This window comes from Mobula hypostoma, chromosome 29 (genome assembly GCF_963921235.1).
Source record: "Mobula hypostoma chromosome 29, sMobHyp1.1, whole genome shotgun sequence".
In the NCBI taxonomy this organism is placed as follows: domain Eukaryota; kingdom Metazoa; phylum Chordata; class Chondrichthyes; order Myliobatiformes; family Myliobatidae; genus Mobula; species Mobula hypostoma.
In genome coordinates, this window is record NC_086125.1 from 19222420 (window position 1) to 19240579 (window position 18160).

The window sequence follows — 18160 nt, forward strand, 5'->3', positions numbered from 1 at the left end:
TTTTTGATTCTCACAATTTTTATTGATGAATGACAGAAAACATCCTGTCTGATGCATCACAACATGGTATGGCGACTGCACTGCTCATGACCGCAAGAAACTGCAGAATTGTGAACATTGCTCGGCCCGTCACAGAAACCATCCTCCCCTCCCATGGACTCTGTCTGCACTTCGTGCTGCCTTGGTAAAAACACCCAGCATATTCAAAGACCCCACCCTCTCGGGACATTCTCTCTTCTCCCCTCTCCCATCGAGCAGAAGATAGAAAGGTCGGTCTGAAGGACAGCTTCTGTCCAGCCGTTAGAAGACTGTTCAGTGGTCTCCTGGTCTGATGGGATGCGTTCTTGACTTTGTCATTGTTTGCCTGCATTGCGCTTTCTCTGAAACTGACACACATCTTATATTGCATTCTGTTAATATTTTGCCTTGTACTCAATGTGCTGTTGTGCTGAAGTGGTCGATAATGGATGGCATGCAAAATAAAGCTTTTCACTGCAGCTCAATACTTGTGACAATAATAAACCAATTTATTTCTCTCCACAGATGCTGGCTGACCTTTCAGTATTTCCAGCTCTTTTTATGTTTGATTTGCAACAGAATCAAAGCAGCTATAAGGAGAATGGCAGAACATGTTCTTGCTGATACTTTGAGAATTTTGTCACAAAGTGTACCATACCTTCTTCACTTATTTTGTGTAAAAGGCAAAGAAGATACTTTTATTCCTTCAGAGTGTACAGACATTCAGCAATGCTGACATGTACGGACTACGCCTGAACGTTCATAAACTACGGTGATTATGAATCAACCATGTTGATGGGTCTGGAACCATACGGGCCAGGCCAAATATATTTTTCTTGAGGACATTAGTCAGCTCGATGGGGGTTTGGTGGCAGTGTGATATCATCGTTAGCATCACTGAAACTTGCTTTATCTGCAGTTAGCGTAACGCTGTTATAGTGCTGGCGACCCAGGCTCAATTCTGCTGCTGTCTGTAAGCTCTCCCTGTGACTGCACGAGTTTCCTCCGAGTACTCTGGTTTCCTCCCACATTCTAAAGACTTGTGGGTTAGTAGGTTAATGGTCATGTGGGTGTAATTGGGCAGCGCGGGCTCATTTGGCCAGAAGGGCCTGTAACCATGCTGTATGTCTAATTAAAAATAAATAAAGTTCCACATGTATAAATTCTATAACAACAACGTATCAGGAACTTAGCCATTCTACCTCCCAGATCGTGGAGTGCAGATTTTTTTTCCAACCACAGACCGTGAGTACCACAGTTACTTAGAGTGATTCTCCCAGTGATAGACAGTCTTCCCAAATCCTTCACCTTGAGACCACCTTCAATTTCACTGAATATTGATTTCCCATTCTGAAACAACAATGCCCTCTGGGCTTGTACTCTATACTACTGTTGACCCACTTCTGAGAGCAAATAGATTAAGCCTACCCAAACTCATTCAGTTTACTGTTTAAACCGATAATCCAAGGAATTTATTTCAGTGTGTTGTGTGTCCTTTGTCATTTCCAATCTGTGAAAGCTGTAGATACTGAGTCATTAATCATGTTTAAAGCTGAGACAGATTTTTGATAGATGTCCTCCTACTGACTTGGTGTTGATTTCCTTAATTTCCCAGGTAACCATCCACAGTGTGTCCTAGGGACAATCATGTACAAACATTCAAATGGGTAAACTAAGTCTGCAAGAAGTAATTTATAGGGTATTAATTCTTTTCCCTGCCAATGCATTTGCGGTTGTACTATTCAATTTAGCAGAAGCAATATTTTAGGCAAATATTCAAAATGTGTTGTCCTCAACATTAACAAATGTGTAGTTTGCAGATGCGGTAGCTTTTAGTTGCTCAGTGGCCACTTTATTAATTACACATGTTGCAAATGCCTAATCAGCCAATCACGTGGCAGTAACTCAGTGCATAAAAGCATGCAGACATGGTCAAGAGGTTCAGTTGTTGTTGAGACCAAACTTCAGAATGGGGAAGAAATGTAATCTAAATTACTTTAACCATGGACTGATTGTTGGTGTCAGACAGGCTGGCTTGAGCATCTCAGAAACTGATCTCGTGGGATTTTCATGCACAACAGTCTCTAGAGTTTATAGGAATGATGTGAAAAAACAAATAAAACATCCAATGAGCAGCAGTTACGGGTGAAAATTCCTTGTTAATGAGAGGTCAGGGAAGAATGACCAGACTGGTTCAAGCTGACAGGAGGGCGACAGTAACACAAACAATCATGCGGTGTGCAGAAGAGCATCTCTAAACGCACAACATGGATGGACAACAGGAGCAGAAGATCATGAGGATACACTCAGTGGCCACTTCATTAGGTGCAGGAGGTACCTAATAAAGTGGCCACTGAGTGTATGCTTTCACTTCTCATAGATGCTATCAAGGATCAACTTTATTCGCTGTGACTATTTACATGTGTTAGGAATTTTCTGTGGTGTGTTGGCATGACATGAAACAAGAACTTTGAACTATTACGAAGAATTATTCTTTATAGCCTTGAAGAGGATGGGCTTCAGCAGCTGAAGACCACAGACCCAGAAATATACTCAGTGGCCATTATATTAGGTACCTCCTGTACCTAATAAAGTCACCAGTGAATATAGTTGTAAAGATTTTTACATTGGTAGAGAGATATTGTGAATTGCAGGTTATTTCACAGAAAAAAAATTTTGTGGCACAGATTTTTTTTATCACCATGGTTCCCACTTTTATTAGTAAATCTCAACAGTTCTGTAGAATTGCACAACATTTGTAGTATAGGGACAGATACCTGGTTAATAAAATACAGTAGATGCAGAAACAAGGTGCACTATCCATTTATACAAGGACAACTATTTCTTAACGTTCCTGTCTACAGCGCACACTGCATAGGGCCAGAATCCGTCATGGGTGGCCCAAATAGTAGATAGACTTTATAACCAACAATCACTAGACGATACAGCAGGTACTTAGTCTAAAATACAAAAAAACAAGACTGAAGGAAACTGTCATTTTTTTAGATTTTGAAAGTACTAGATTGGGGCATGATTCTAGTATATTGTGTGATCAGGAGGATGCTGATAATTTAGTCCAAAGGAAATGTCTGCAACACAAGAGCGACTTTCACCTTGCATCCCTTCTATCGGGAGTTAGGTCTGGAGTTGAAGTTGTGGGGAAAATTGGTATTTTGTACATTAATTGTACAGAATAAGGATGATCAAATGGAGGATAATAATTTTTATTTCACATCCACATTTCCCATACCTAATTAGGAATTGTATATAAAAGGGACAGTGAACAAGTTGCCACCCATCTTAGCCTTAATTTTCGAGTAATTAAACACTTAGATGTCAATAGGGAGATCCGAAGTTACTGATTGCAGTGTTCCTTCATTGTTTGTAATATCAATAATGTGCTATTTATGGTTAATCCAATTGTACTGAATGCTATAGTTACAATGAAGTATTAGTGCTCTCATGCCAGAAAGGATATTAGGGACATACAAAATGTACCCATGGACTCAGTTGAAAAAGTTGGATTTGTATGGCCAAGACAAAACCTACAAAAGGTGGTGGATCCAATCTACTCCACCACAGGGAAAAGCCCCCGCCCCGCACCACTGAGCACATCTACAAGGAGCACTGTCATCAGCCATCATCAAGGATATCCTTTACTTCTCCCACACCCCCACCATCCAGGCCCTGCTCTCTTCCCGCTGCTGCCATCAGGGAGGAGGTACCTTAGGTCCCACACCACCAGCTTTCAGGAACAGTTATTAGCTTTCAATCACCCGGCTTCTGAACCGACATGGATACCCCCACTCACCTCAGCACTGAACTGATTCCACAACCTATGGACTCACTTCCAAGGACTTCCATTCTCAGTATTTAATTTATTTGTGTATGTATTTTTATTTACAGTTTGTCCTTTGCTCACTGGTTGTCGGTCTTTGTGTGTAGCTTTTCACTGATTCTCTTGTATTTCTTTTTCCTACTGTGAATGCCTGCTAGAAAATGGATCTCAGGGTAGTATATATGGTAACATAAATATACTTCAATAATAAATTTACTTTGAACTTTAAAACTTTGGGAGAGCTTCTGTCTCTGCTCAGTCAAGTAGACCGCCATTGTTCGTGCTTGAGAATTGAGTAAACAATAATCACTTGGGCCAAGACTTCACAGTCACAGGTAATCACTGACTGGCATTTATCATCAACTTTTTCCCTGAAGTATGAGAGCAACGGAACAATGTGAGATTATAAGACTAAATGACTTTTCTATGAGTGCTGTGTTTTTTTGAAATCCCCATATGTGCGTCGAATAACTGTGTTCCACATCAACCAAAGCATTGAACAATGAATAGCGTTCTACCCCCATGTGGCAGCGCTATTTCCTCAAATTTGTTTTTAAATTGTCACCAGATTACACTAATATTCCTTAGTTATTGCATGCCATTCTATTACATAAGGAGCATTATTGTCTACAATTCTATTACATAAAGAGCAATAGACATGGGCAGAAAAATAACTGTTTGGTTGAGATATTTTGAAAGCAATAATGCTTAATTTATTAAAACCAGCATGTAAACTACATCTTTGCATTTATCCAAGCAGAGATTGCAGTTTGGTTTTCTTTCTGTTCCCCAACAGGCCTCAAAGAATGGGAAGTACAGCCTTTACAAAGTATTTATAACCTTAGTCTTAATTCTCTTTTTCCTCTTTACAGGAGCTAGAAGTGAATTGCATGTGGTTTCAACTGGATTTTCAAACATCTGCTCGCTCATGGCGATAATGCAGGTTGGTTTTAAGAAGATCTTCACCCAAAAATAAGCACCCTGTTCAATAAATTTGCCAATTAGAGTTAGAAGAGATTGGCCATGCCAAGATGATGCTTACAGGTGATTTTTTGATATTAACTGTGGATAAATACTGTTTTCAGTTTTGTGGGGAGGATGTGATTTATGTTTTTTTTAAAACAAAGCAAGCCTGGATGTAAACTGGCTGCTTAATATGGGTTGGCAAGGAACTAGAGAACAGACGTACAATGTTGAGTCTGAATTAGCTACAGAAATCATGGGCATTTCTAACAGTAAAGAATGGAACCTATTTGGGATAGGATACATTTCAGTAGGTTTACGTGGCAATTGTTTCTTGCAAGATTGAAACTTAAGATTAGAGGAGGTTGTTTAAACACGCTGCCAAAATAATGGCCTTGAACCCATACATATGAACGTAGGTCATAGTTGTGAGACTATTACTGTCAGGAAATTGTACTTTTTAGGGAGAAATTCTATAACTTTTAGGTGCTTGCTTGTTTAATCCACAGGATATCACTACATGGATTAAACTGTGAACTTGCTAAGGAAAATTAGATACATTGATTGGATTGAAAGGACTTTGGAGTGAAAACAGAAAGTAGTTAATGAATTGGGCATTGGAGAAGGCTTTATGATGGAACTTCATTTTATTATAGCTGTTTTTTCAAAGAGGGCATCCCTTCTGTGGACAAAATTGTAAATGGTGATTAACACAGTTTTAGCTAGGGGGAGCCGAGAATAAATAAATATCTAACCATCTCTTAATAGACCAACCAGCTGAAGGGGTGTTGCCTCCCATTGTACCCTGCAGAATGTTGCCTTGGAATTTTTTCTGAACTAATTAGTGTCCTAACTAATGCCTCCATGGATGGTCCCAAGCCTATTCCATTAAACCCCTGCGCTACAGGAACTCCAACAGAAGCTCCAAAGTCCTTAAACCTTGGGAGAGGACTTATCTTCACTTCGAAGATCTATGAAGCTGTGTAGTGAAAGCTGCAAGTTTGTGGAAGCCACAGGGGTGATCAAGAAAGGCAGGTCAAAGATCACCCGGCGATGTGACCTTGAAGCTGCCACCAAGAAGATGGGCTACAACTGGGACAACTTGAAAGACTGGCCCAGGATGGAGGACTGCCAGCATGCCCCAGCAGGGGTGATGGGCTTAGGTAACTGAGTTGGATAGACTGAGAGAGGGGAGAATAGCCCAGGGCAGGTGGGACAGGAACAGGCTTCATATGGATTGGGAGATATTTTACCTCTATTGAACTCTCATTTGTGGCTCTTGGCTTAGTAGTGGGTAAACCGTATCAGATTGATTGTAAGAATGTGCCAAGTCACCGACTGATCATGCAGTGAATCAGTTGAGAATCGTACGCTGGGTGGGGCGGGGGGGGCTCTCTCTTTTTAACCTGGCTCTCGAGTGCACCTGTTTTAATTTCAGTGGGCCCAGTCCATCACTTCTGCACTGTACTCCAGCGTGTACAGTGGCTAACACGACTCAGGGAACATGTTTAATCATACTACTGTCATTCTTGCTGCACACATACCTACATAACACTGGGCTTGGAAGAGAAAAATGTTTGATGATGCTCATAGACATAAAACCTAGGAGCAGAATTAGGACATTTTGCCCATCAAACCTGCTCCACAATGCCATTATGGCTGATTTATTATCCCTCTCAACCCCATTTTCCTGCCTTCTCCCCATGACCAAGGTTACATGCTCAGAAGAAAATGATTGGGGTTAGGGAGGGGAAGGAACGTCATGTCAACTCAGACCATGAGAGGCCTGCATCGGGTTAGGGAAAGGCTGGGTAATTGCCAGCGTTAGCAGTGAGCGATACCTTTGGAGCTTTTTATCAGCATAAACACAGGAGGGGACATTTTGTTAACAAGAACAGCACTATGCAAAATAAAAGTTAGCGATTGTGGTTCAACTATTCGGTTGCTGGGAACCCACTTCCACTGCCATCGATGTCTTCTACGAAGAGGGAACGCTTGCGGATGGAGAGCTTCAGCTTGTTCATGATGCTACGCTTCCCTCTGCATTGGGGCTTTTCAGTAAAGACGTCCTTGGTGCTGTCCCCCTGCATCACACTTTTCATCACTTTCTCGTCGTCCTTGTCCATGTTCAAGCAGTTGCAGGATCTGACCTTGAAAGAGTCGCCTTCAGCACTCTCGCACAAATCCCTTCCGTTCTTGTACATCTTGTGAAATAGAACAGAGAACATAAAATATTTCAGCACAGTACAGGCACCACAATGTTGTGACCACCTTTTAACCTACTCTAAGATCAATCTAACCTTTCCCTCCCACATAGCCCCACTATTTTTCTATCATCCACATGCCTGTCTACGAGTTTCTTGAATGTCCCTAATGTACCTTACTGTACCATCAGAGTGTTCCACACACCCACCATTCTTTGTGTAAAAAACCTACCCCTGACATTCCCCCATACTTTCCTCCAATTACCTCAAGATTACTCCCTCTTCTGTCACTTCAGCCCTTGGAAAATATCTGTTGCTATTCACTCTATCTATGCCTTTTTTACCCTTCTATCAAGTCTTCTCTTCCTCCTCTGCTCCAAAGAGAAAAGCTCGTACAACCCGAGTGACAAGGGTGAGAAAGAAAAAGTTAGAGTGTGAGTGCATGTGGTGACACATTTAATGACCAATCAAAAGGTAATTAGTTCAAGGTCATGTTTTTTTTTTCCACTGTGATCTCTAGCGTGTAAGCTGTCCATAAGGCATGATAAGATAGGATAGAAGTTGCTGAGGGGGATATGGGTCAAATGCAGGTAAATGGGACTAGCTGGCATGGGCAAGTTGGGTCGAAGGGCCTGTTTCCACACTGTTTTTCCCTACAACTCTATGAACAATGGACTCAAACCAAAAAAACAAACTGCTCGCAGAACTCAGCAAGACACACAACGTCTGTGAAGGAAAATGGGCAGTCAATTTGGTGAAACCTGAAAGTGCAACATGGCTTATCAGGGGCGTCAACAGAGCTTTACCAAGAGGGATTTCTCGCAGGTCAGTGGTGGTTATTTAAAAAGGGAGCTTCGAGAGCGTTTGTCCATTGTATGTGGTCTATCAGCAGCTATAACCAGAGCTCCAGTTGTGAGTTAGATAGCAGGAAGGTTCAGGCATAAAAGGGAGACACTGCCTAGCGGAACGATCATCAATGGAGTGATCTGAGGCAGAGTGGTAGGGCTTTGACTCATTCAGGCTTCGGCGGGATAAGTGGGTGAGTGGACTTCGTTTTTTTTTCTTTCCTTTTTTTAGAAGAATAAAGAGCATGTCTGTACTTTGCTTTGGGTGTCAGATGTGGGAATCCTGGGAATCTTCCAGTCTCCTAGATGGCCACATCCTCACCAGGTACACTGAGATGCAGCTCCTGAGAGACCGTGTTAGGGATCTGGAGCTGCAGCTTGGTGACCTACAGCTTCTTAGGGAAAGTGAGCAGGAGATAGATAGGAGCTACAGGGAGCTAGTCACCCCGAGGCTGCAGGAGTTAGATAAGTTGGTGACTGTCAGGGAAGGGATGGGAAGAGCTCAGGGAGTAGAGAGCACCCCTGTGGCCAGCCCCCTCAGTAATCGTTATTTTGTTTTGAATGCTGTCGGGGGGGGGGGGGGGTGACCTGACAGAGGAGAACCACAGCGATCGAGTCTCTGGCACTGAGCCTGGTTCCGTGGTGCAGAAGGGAAAGAGGAAGATGAGGAATACGGTAGTCATAAGGGATTCCATAGTGAGGGGAACAGACAGGAGGTTCTGTCAGCCTGATAGAGATACCCACATGGTGTTTTGCCTGCCAGGTGCCAGGGTACGGGATGTCTCAGATCGGGCGCAGAGTAGTCTGAAGGGAGAGGGTGTACAGCCAGAAGTCTTGGTACACGTTGGTACCAATGACATAGGTAGAAAAAGGGAGGAGGTCCTGAAGAGAGAATTCACGGAGTTGGGTTGGAAGCTGAAAAGCAGGACCTCCAGGGGTAGTAATCTCAGGATTGCTGCCTGTGCCATGTGCTAGCGAGTGCAAGAATAACATGATCAGGTATATTAATGCATGGCTGAGAGACTGGTGTAGGGGGCAGGGCTGCGGGTTCCTGGATCACTGGGGCATCTTCTGGGGGAGGTATGATCTGTACAAAAAGGATGGGTTACACCTGAACCCAAAGGGGTCCAATATCCCAGTGGGCACATTTAACAGAGCTGTTAGGGAGGGTTTAAACTAATTTGGCCGGGGGGTGGGAACCGGAGCGACAGGGCTGAGGAAGGGGAAAACAGAAATAAAACAAAGATAGTGTGCAACAGAGATGATAGAAAGGTCAGGCAGGAGATGAGGTATAATCAGAGCCAGTGGGATAAGTTACAGGGCAAAAGAGGGGTGGTGCAGTTAAAACAAAAAGCAACAAAGACTGGATTGAAAATGCATGCAGCATAAGAAATTAAATGGACAATCTTGAAATTCAGCTACAGATTGGCAAGTACTGTATGATATTGTGGCCATCTCTGAAACTTGGCTAAAGGATGGCTGCCACTGGGAGCTGAATGTCCAAGGATATACGGTGTATCGGAAAGATAGGTTAGTAGGCAGAGGGGGTGGTGTGGCCTTGTGTATAATACTAAATCATTAGAAAGGGATGACGTAGGATCAGAAGGTGTGGAATCTCTATGGGTTCAGTTAATAAATGGCAAGGGTAAAAGGACACTAATGGCGGTTGTATACAGGCCTCCAAACAGCAACCGGAATGTGGATTATGATTTACAGCAGGAGATAGAAAAGGTGTGTCAGTACGGCAATGTCATAATAATCGTTGAGGATTTCAACATGAAAGTGGATTGGGAAAGCCAGGCCAGTACTGGACCTCAAGAGAGAATTTATAGAATGTCTAAGGGATGGCTTTTTAGAACAGTTTGTTGTTCAGCCCACTAGGGGATTGGCTGTTGTGCAATGATCTGGCGGTGATAAGAGAGCTTAAGGTTAAGGAACGCTTAGGGAACAGTGATCACAATATGATCGAGTTCACTTTGAAATTTGAGAAGGAGAAGCTAAATTCCAATGTATCAGTATTTCAGTGGAATAAAGGAAATTACAATGGCATGAGAGAGGAACTGGCCAAGAATGACTGGAATGGGACACTAGCAGAAAGGACAGCAGAGCAGCCATGGCTGGAGTTTCTGCGAAAAATGAGGGAAGTGCAAGACAGGTATATTCCAAATAAGAAGAAATTTTCTAATGGAAGAAGGACACTACCGTGGCTGACAAGTGAAGTCAGAGCCAAAGTAAAAGCAAAAGTACAAGGAAGCCAAAGTTAGTGGGAAGATAGAGGATTGGGAAGCTTTTAAAAACTGCTGAAGGAAACTAAAACGTCATTAGGAAGGAAAAGATGAATTATGAAAGGAAGCTGGTGACGAATATCAAAGAAGTTATGAAAAGCTTTTTTAAATATAGGGTAAAAGAGAGTTAAGGGTAGTTATAAGACCAATAGAAAATGACGCTGGAGATATTGTAATGAGAGATGCAGAGATGGCAGAGGAACTGAATGCATGTTTTGCATCAGTCTTCGCAGTGGAAGATATCCCCAGTATACCAGACATTCATGAGTGTCTGGGAAGTGAAGTATGTGCAGTGAAAGTTACGACTGAGAAAGTGCTCAGGAAGCCTAATGGTCTGAGGGTGGATAAATCTCCTGGACCTGATGAAATGCACCCTCGAGTTTTGAAGGAAGTAGCTGGAGAGACTGTGGAGGCATTAGCAATGATCGTTCAAGAAACGAGGGATTCTGGCATTGTACCGGATGACTGGAAAATTGCAAATGTTACTCTGCTATTTAAGAAGGGTGGAAGGCAACAGAAAAGAAACTATAGACCTGTTAGCCTGACATCAGTGGTTGGGAAGTTGTTGGAATCGATTGTTAGGGATGAGAATACCTGGAGGTACATGACAAGGTAGGCCAAAGCCAGCATGGTTTCCTGAGAGGAAAATCCTGCCTAACCTACTGCAATTCTTTGAGGAAATTACAAGCAGGATAGACAAAGGAGATGCAGTAGGACATGGTGTACTTGGATTTTCAGAAGGCCTTTGACAAGGTGCCGCACATGAGGCTGCTTAGCAAGATAAGAGCCCATGGAACTACAGGGGAGTTACTAGCATGGGTGGAGCATTGGCTGATCGGCAGAACACAGAGAGTGGGAATAAAGGGATCCTATTCTGGCTGACTGCCGGTTACCAGTGGAGTTCCACAGGGGTCGGTGTTGGGACCGCTGCTTTTTACGATGCATGTCAATGATTTGGACTATGGGATTAATGAATTTGTGGCTAAATTTACCGATGATACAAAGATAGGTGGAGGAGCGGATAGTGTTGAGGAAACAGAGAGCCTGCAGAGAGACTAAGATAATTTAGGGCAATGGGCAAAGAAGTGGCAAATGAAATACAATGTTGGAAAGTGTATGGTCAAGCACTTTGTTGGAAGAAATAAACAGGCAGACTATTATTTAGATGGGGGACAGAATTAAAAATGCAGAGATACAAAGCGACTTGGGAGTCCTTGTACAGGGTACCCTAAAGGTTAACCTCCAGGTTGAGTCGGTGGTGAAGAAGGCGAATGCAATGTTGGCATTTATTTCTACAGGTATAAAATATAAGAGCAGGGATGTGATGTTGAGGCTCTATAAGGCACTGGTGAGACCACACTTGGAGTATTATGTACAGTTTTGGGCTGTTTATTTTAGAAATGATATACTGACTTTGGAGAGGGTTCAGAGAAGATTCACGAGAATGGTTCGCGGAATGAGAGGGTATCAGGAATGTTTGGCAGCTCTTGGACTGTATTCCCTGGAGTTCTGGAGAGTGAGGGGGGATCTCATAGAAACATTCTGAATGTTAAAAGGCCTGAGCAGATTAGATATGGCTAAGTTATTTCCCATGGTAGGGGAGTCTAGGACAAGAGGGCACGAGTTCAGAAAAGCCTTAGCAAATTAGCACACTCCACACTGATCCCCTATTATTCATGTCCTTTTCATTGGTATATTCAGGTGCAAATTATTCATTTGCAACCTCACCCACATCCTCTGCCTCCAAACACGTTTCACCCTGTCCTTGAGTGGTCCTACCAGCTCTCTAGTTGTCCTCTTAATTTACGTATACAATGTCTTGTGATTCTTTTTTATGCTGCTTGTGAGGAACTTTTCATGGCCCCTCCTGGCTTTCCTAATTCCCTTGCGTTCCTTTAGAGTCATAATCATACTTTAGAGTCATAGAGCCCCATAGCACAAAACAGGCCCTTCAGCCCAACTAATCCATGCCAAACTATTAGTCTGCTTATACCCAACATTGTGGACCTGGACCATAGCCCTCCAATAAACCTCCCATTCACGTACTTATCCAAGCTTCTCTTAACTATTGAAATCGAATTCACATCCACCACTTCCGTGGGCAGCTCGTTTCACACTCTCAGTACCCTCTGAGAGAAGTTCTACCTCATGTTCCCCTTAAATATTTCACCTTCCACCTTTAACCCATGACCTTTAGTTCTAGTCTCACCCATCCTCAGGTAAAAGCCTGCCTGTATTTGCCCCTCATAATTTTGTATACCTCTATCAAATCTCCCCTCATTCTCCTACACTCCAGGGAATTAAGTACTAAACTACACAACCTTTTCTGGCGTCTTTATAATCTTCAATTTAACTAGTTTCCTAACCCCTACAAGTGCTTCCTTTTTCTTCTTGACCAAGTTCACTGTCTCTCTTGACATCCAAGGTTCTCTTATCTTGTCCTTCGTTCTTACTGGAACATACCTGGCCTGTAGTCTTGTACAGTTGCTTTTCAAACACCCTCCATGTATCAGATGTGGTCTTGCCCAAAACCAGTTGTTCCCAAATAATTCTCCCTAGTTCCTGCCTGATGCTCTCATATTTTGCCCTACTCCATTTAATATTTCCCTGTAAGGTCATACATACCCTTGTCTATAGCTATCTTATTCTATCCAGTAGTTTGCTCCAGATTCCAGCACTAGAAGACTCCAGTGAGCTGGAAGTAAATGTGTTTAGAAATTTGATCATACGAAGGAACTGTTTTGCCATCAAACAATTAAAAGCTATTGTCTTGTGTTGGAATGTAATGTGTTAATGGTCATTTCCAGTTCACTTCACATCCTCCTGGAACCTTGACGGGTCCTTTCCAGTTCTGCGTCAATAGTGAAACTTCTGCGCAGGAGATGACGTCAGTCCATGAAATGAAGTACACCCTTGCCCTCAATCCACCTTTGGAATATTGCACGAGAAGGTGAACCACATTGGGCCTTCCCATGGCATTGGTATATTATTGTCAAATGTACCAAGGCTTGTCTTGCATAGTGTTTCTCAGCATGTGACAATAATGAACCAAAACCGCGGGAAAGTCCAACATAGTCCACCTTCTCCTGCATTACCGTCAAATATACATGTCCCTCCATAGATACGCCTGATCCACTGAGCTCCACTGGTGCCTTTGTTGCCTGTGTTTCAGCTTGGCTGTTTGCTCCAGCCAAGTCCCATGCCTGACCCATCTTCTCCAAACCAGCTTCCCAACATTTCAGGTGATTCGACTGATAAAGAAGGGATCAAAGGGTCAGTTCAACCAAATGGTTCAAATTTGCTGATGGTACCACTGGTATTGGCTAAATCCAAGTTGCTGACAAGTCAGTATATATGAGGGAGATTGAGAATCTGGCCGTGTGGTGCCAGGACAACAGCCTCTCACACAATGTCAGCATGTCCAAGGAGCTGATTATTGACCTCAGGAGGAGGAAACCGGAGGTCCACGGGCCAGTTCTTATCAGGGAATCAGAGGTGGAGAGGGTCAGCAACGTTAACTTCCTCAGTGTCATTATTTCAGAGGATCTGTCCTGGCTCCAACACACAAGTGCCATTAGGAGGAAAGTACAGCAGCAGCTCTGCTTAGAAGTTTGCAAAGAATCAGCATGTCATCTGAAACTTTGACAGACTTCTATACATGTGGTGGAGACTGTACTGACTGGTTGCATCACGGGCTGGTATGGAAACACCAATGCCCTTGAACAGAAAAACCTACAAAAAGTTGTGGATATGGCCCAGTCCATCACGGGTAAAGCCCTCTCCAACACTGAGCACATCTACACGTAACACTGTTGCAGGAAAGTAGCATCCATCATCAGGGACCCCCACCACCCAGGCCATGCTCTCTTTTTGTTGCTGCCTTGAGGAAGAATGTACAGGAACTTCAGGACTCTCATCACCAGGGTGATGAATATTTATTATCCCTCGACCATCAGGCTCTTGAACCAGAGGGGATGACTTTACTCAACTTCCCTTGTTCCATCACTGAACTGTTTCTGCAACCTAAATTTCTTTCAAAGATTCTTCATCTCATCTTGATACTTATTTATTCATTATTATTTCTTTTTTTTTCTTTTTGCATTTGCAGTCTGCCTTTTCACATTGCTTACTTTTCCATCTTGTTGGAGGCAGTCTTTCATGATTCTATTGTGTTTCTTGTATTTACTGTGAGCCTTCTAGAAAATGAATCTCAGGGTTGTGTGTATTGTGACATATATCTACTTTGATAATAAATTTACTTTGGCTTCTCTTTTACAAAAACTGATTGTATTCCCTGCCAACCCCCAATCTAACTGAAACTGGTCAACAATGCTGCTACTCTTTTGACAATGGCCACTTTCCAATATCCAGTACCAGTTAGATAATTGCGTTAAGACCACAGACCAGATAAGGCTCACTGGTCAAGTAACCTCTGACTAATGCAACACACACAAAGTGCTAGAGGAAGTCAGCAGATCAGGCAGTATCTATGGACAGCAATAAGCAGTCAACGTTTCGGACCAAGACCCTTCTGAGGACTCCTGGTGAAGTGTCTATGACTGAAAGGTCAACTGTTCATCCTATGCGAAGATGCTGCCTTATGCTGAGTTGCTCCAGCATGTTGTGGTATATCGCTTTGGATTTCCAGCTGCTGCAGAATCTGTTGCATTTATGAACTTCCAACTAATGCTGGCTTCATTTTTGTACTCCAACATGCATTAAGATCACTGCAGTAGAGAGAATATGAAGAGGATAAAGATAGCAAATTTGTTCAAACAGGAAGAAAGTGTGTTGATCTTTATGATTTTATTACCAAGGTGACCTGTCCAACAGATCACGGTGAGGAGTTCAATCTTCCTGACAACTACTCAGCACTGGCAGCCACGTTCCCATAAATTTCCAGCCGGCTGCAGAATTTTTCCCTGAAGCCCAGCATCCTCAAAAATCTGAAGCTTATTAATGTGACATAATTCACGGACATCTGTGGCTATGTGTCATGCCACAATCCTTCAGCAGGCTGATCACACAATCCTCAGTCAGCCGGAATTGGGGCTGAGATGAATCCCTACTGCCGATGGAGCAGAGCGTTGGTTTAATGGGAGCTTGGCCCACAAATATACAGAAAAGCAATGAAGTCTCCCCACACATCGACATGAATGCTACGCTAGTAGTGACCATAATGAACAAAAACTTCATGCTACTATTACGTCGACTCAGGCCTAGGGGGCCGGCATCGGGCACGATGACGGACTCTCCACTTCTCCCTCCCCCTCATGAGTTTCATGAATTGCTATAAAACTCGATTAATTGACGAATGGGAGGATACCTCCCTGTTTCACTCCATGTCACCCTTTTGATTAAAGATACAGATTAGCTTTATTTGTCACTTGTACATTGAACCATACAGTGAAAACCAAATCGGCGAGGATTGCGCTGGACAAGACCACAAGTGGCACAACACTACTTGTGCCATCATAGCGTGCCCAGAACCCACCGACCCTAACCCACATGTCCTTGCAATGTAGCAGGAACCTGGAGCACCCAAATATCATGGGGAGAATGTAGAAACGCCTTGCGGGCAGCGGCAAGATCAGTGATCATTGGCACTGTAAGACCACTGTATTGCTGTGTTGCCCTACTGGAACTCACCCCTGAATGGGTGGTGAATCCCATCTCCAAAATGGAACAACAGGACACAATTTTAAGACCATTACCAATGGGTCACTGATGCACCTGGATGAATTTTAGAAGTCCATAATCACAAGAGATCTAGAGCAACACACACAAGGCACCCATCAGGCCCTTGACTACCATCAAGCACTCACTTGTACTAATCCTACAATATTCTGGTTTTGTTAGTCATGGAGCAACACAGCACAGATACAGGCCCTTCAACACAGTGCCCACTGTCCACCAAGCTAGTCTCAATTTCCTATATTTGCTTCATGTTCCTCCAGCTCCCTTCCCTCCTTGTGCTTATCCAAGTGCTTCCTAAATTGTACCCATTCAGCCACTGCCTCTGGCAGCTCGTTCCGTATACTCAGCAACCTCGGTGTGAAAATGTTGCCCCTCAGGTCCCTTTGAAATCTTTCCCCTCTCCCTAAATCTACGCTCCCTAGTTTTGTACTCTCCTACCCTGGGGAAAAGTCTGTTACTATCTCCTACATCCTCAGGAATAAATACCTAGCCTGGGTAACCTCTCCAAATGACTCAAGCCCTATAGTCCTGTCAAGTCTTAATGTTAGTTAAAATAATGAGTGTTAAACTGCACTCTTTCCACTTTAACCTTGTCTTTCCTATAACAGGGAAAGTGTACACAGTACTCTGAGTACAGTGACAGCTTGTTCCTCACTCTCACTACTCTGAGTGAAGACTTTTCCCTCATGTTCCTCTTAAACATGGCTGTACAACTGCAACACAATGTCCCAATTCCTATATTCAGTGCCCTGACTGCTAAACAAATTCTTCATCCATCATCCTTTTTACCCGTGACACCAATGTCACTATACACTTAGAGCCCTTGGTCCCTCTGTTCCATTATACTCCCTAGTGTCCTACCATTCACTACCATTGAGCCATAGAACACAGAAACAGGCCCTTCAGCCCATCTAGTCTGTGCCGAGCCTCATCGATCTGCACACAAACCATACCCCTGCCCATCCATGTACCTATCCAAATTTCTCTTAAATGTTGAAATGGAACTTGCATCTACCACTTGCGCTCGCAGTTCATTCCACACTTGCACCACCCTGAGTGAAGATGTTCCCCCTCATGTTTCCCTTAAATAACCATTTCACCTTTCACCCTTAACCCATAACCCTTAGTTGTTGCCTCACTCAACCTCAGCGGAAAAAGCCCGCATACATTTGCCCTATCTATGCTCCTCATAATTTTATATACCTCTGTCTAAGTTCCCCTCAATCTTCTACATTCCAGGGAATAATGTTCTAAATTATTCAACCTTTACCTAGAATTCAGGACCTCAAGTACCAGCAACGTCTTTGTAAATTTTCTCTGCGTTCTTTAATCTTATTGACATCTTTCCCGTAGGTAGGTGACCAAAACTGTATGAAATACTCCAAAGTAGGCCTCACCAATGCCTTATACAATTTCAATATAACATCCCACCTCCTGTCCTCAGTATATTATTTATGAAGGCCAATGTGCCAAAAGCTTTCTTTACTACCCTATGTATATGTGATGCCAATTTCAAGGAATTATGGATCTGTATTCCGAGATCTATCTGTTCTACCACATTCCTCAGTGCCTTACTGCTCACTGTATAAGACCTACCCAGGTTTGTCCTCCCAAAGTGCAACTCCTCAGACTTGACTGCATTAAATTCCATCTGCCATTTTTCCAGCTTGTTTGGATCCCGTTACATATTTTGATAGTCTTCCTTGCTGTCCACTACACCCCCAATTTGGGTGTCATTTGCAAATTTGCTGATCCAGCTGACCACATTATCATCCAGATCATCGATATAGATGACTAGTCTTCCTTGCTGTCCACTACACCCCCAATTTGGGTGTCATTTGCAAATTTGCTGATCCAGCTGACCACATTATCATCCAGATCATCGATATAGATGACAAACAATGGGCCCAGCACTGATCCCTGCAGCACTCCACTAGTCACAGGCCTCCAGTCAGAGAGGCAATCATTTACAACCACTTCTGCTTCTTTCGCAATTCTGGGCAAGACTTCTCACCCTCTGCATGCCACCTTGATTGAACAGAGGAGCACTTTTAGTAATAGACAGACAACTGCGCTGCTGAAAAGAACGCAATACATCATTCTTTCCCTTGGCCATTAGGCCCTATAATGAGTCAACCTGTAGCCGGGGAAGTGATAATCCCTCTCTGTTAGACTGCTTTTAACTTCTGTTTACCAGAGCTCTGTTTAAGCTTTGCTTAGCTCTGCTTACCACATCCTGCTATCGCAGACACCCTGTGCAATACTACCAACACTTCTTGTCTGGACGGTGTGAATGTGCACCCATTACTG

The 18160-nt window shown here is 43.2% G+C and overlaps 1 protein-coding gene across 1 annotated transcript in view; it reads right to left on the minus strand.

The window, feature by feature from the left end:
- Positions 1-2706: 2706 nt before the first annotated feature.
- The window catches only part of rtbdn (retbindin), a 78115-nt gene continuing 62661 nt past the window's right edge, over positions 2707-18160 (minus strand). Inside the window, exon 6 of the mRNA XM_063035934.1 lies at positions 2707-7023. Within this exon, the coding sequence (XP_062892004.1) occupies positions 6754-7023 (270 nt within the window). The 3' untranslated portion in view covers positions 2707-6753. The remainder of the gene's footprint in view (positions 7024-18160) is intronic.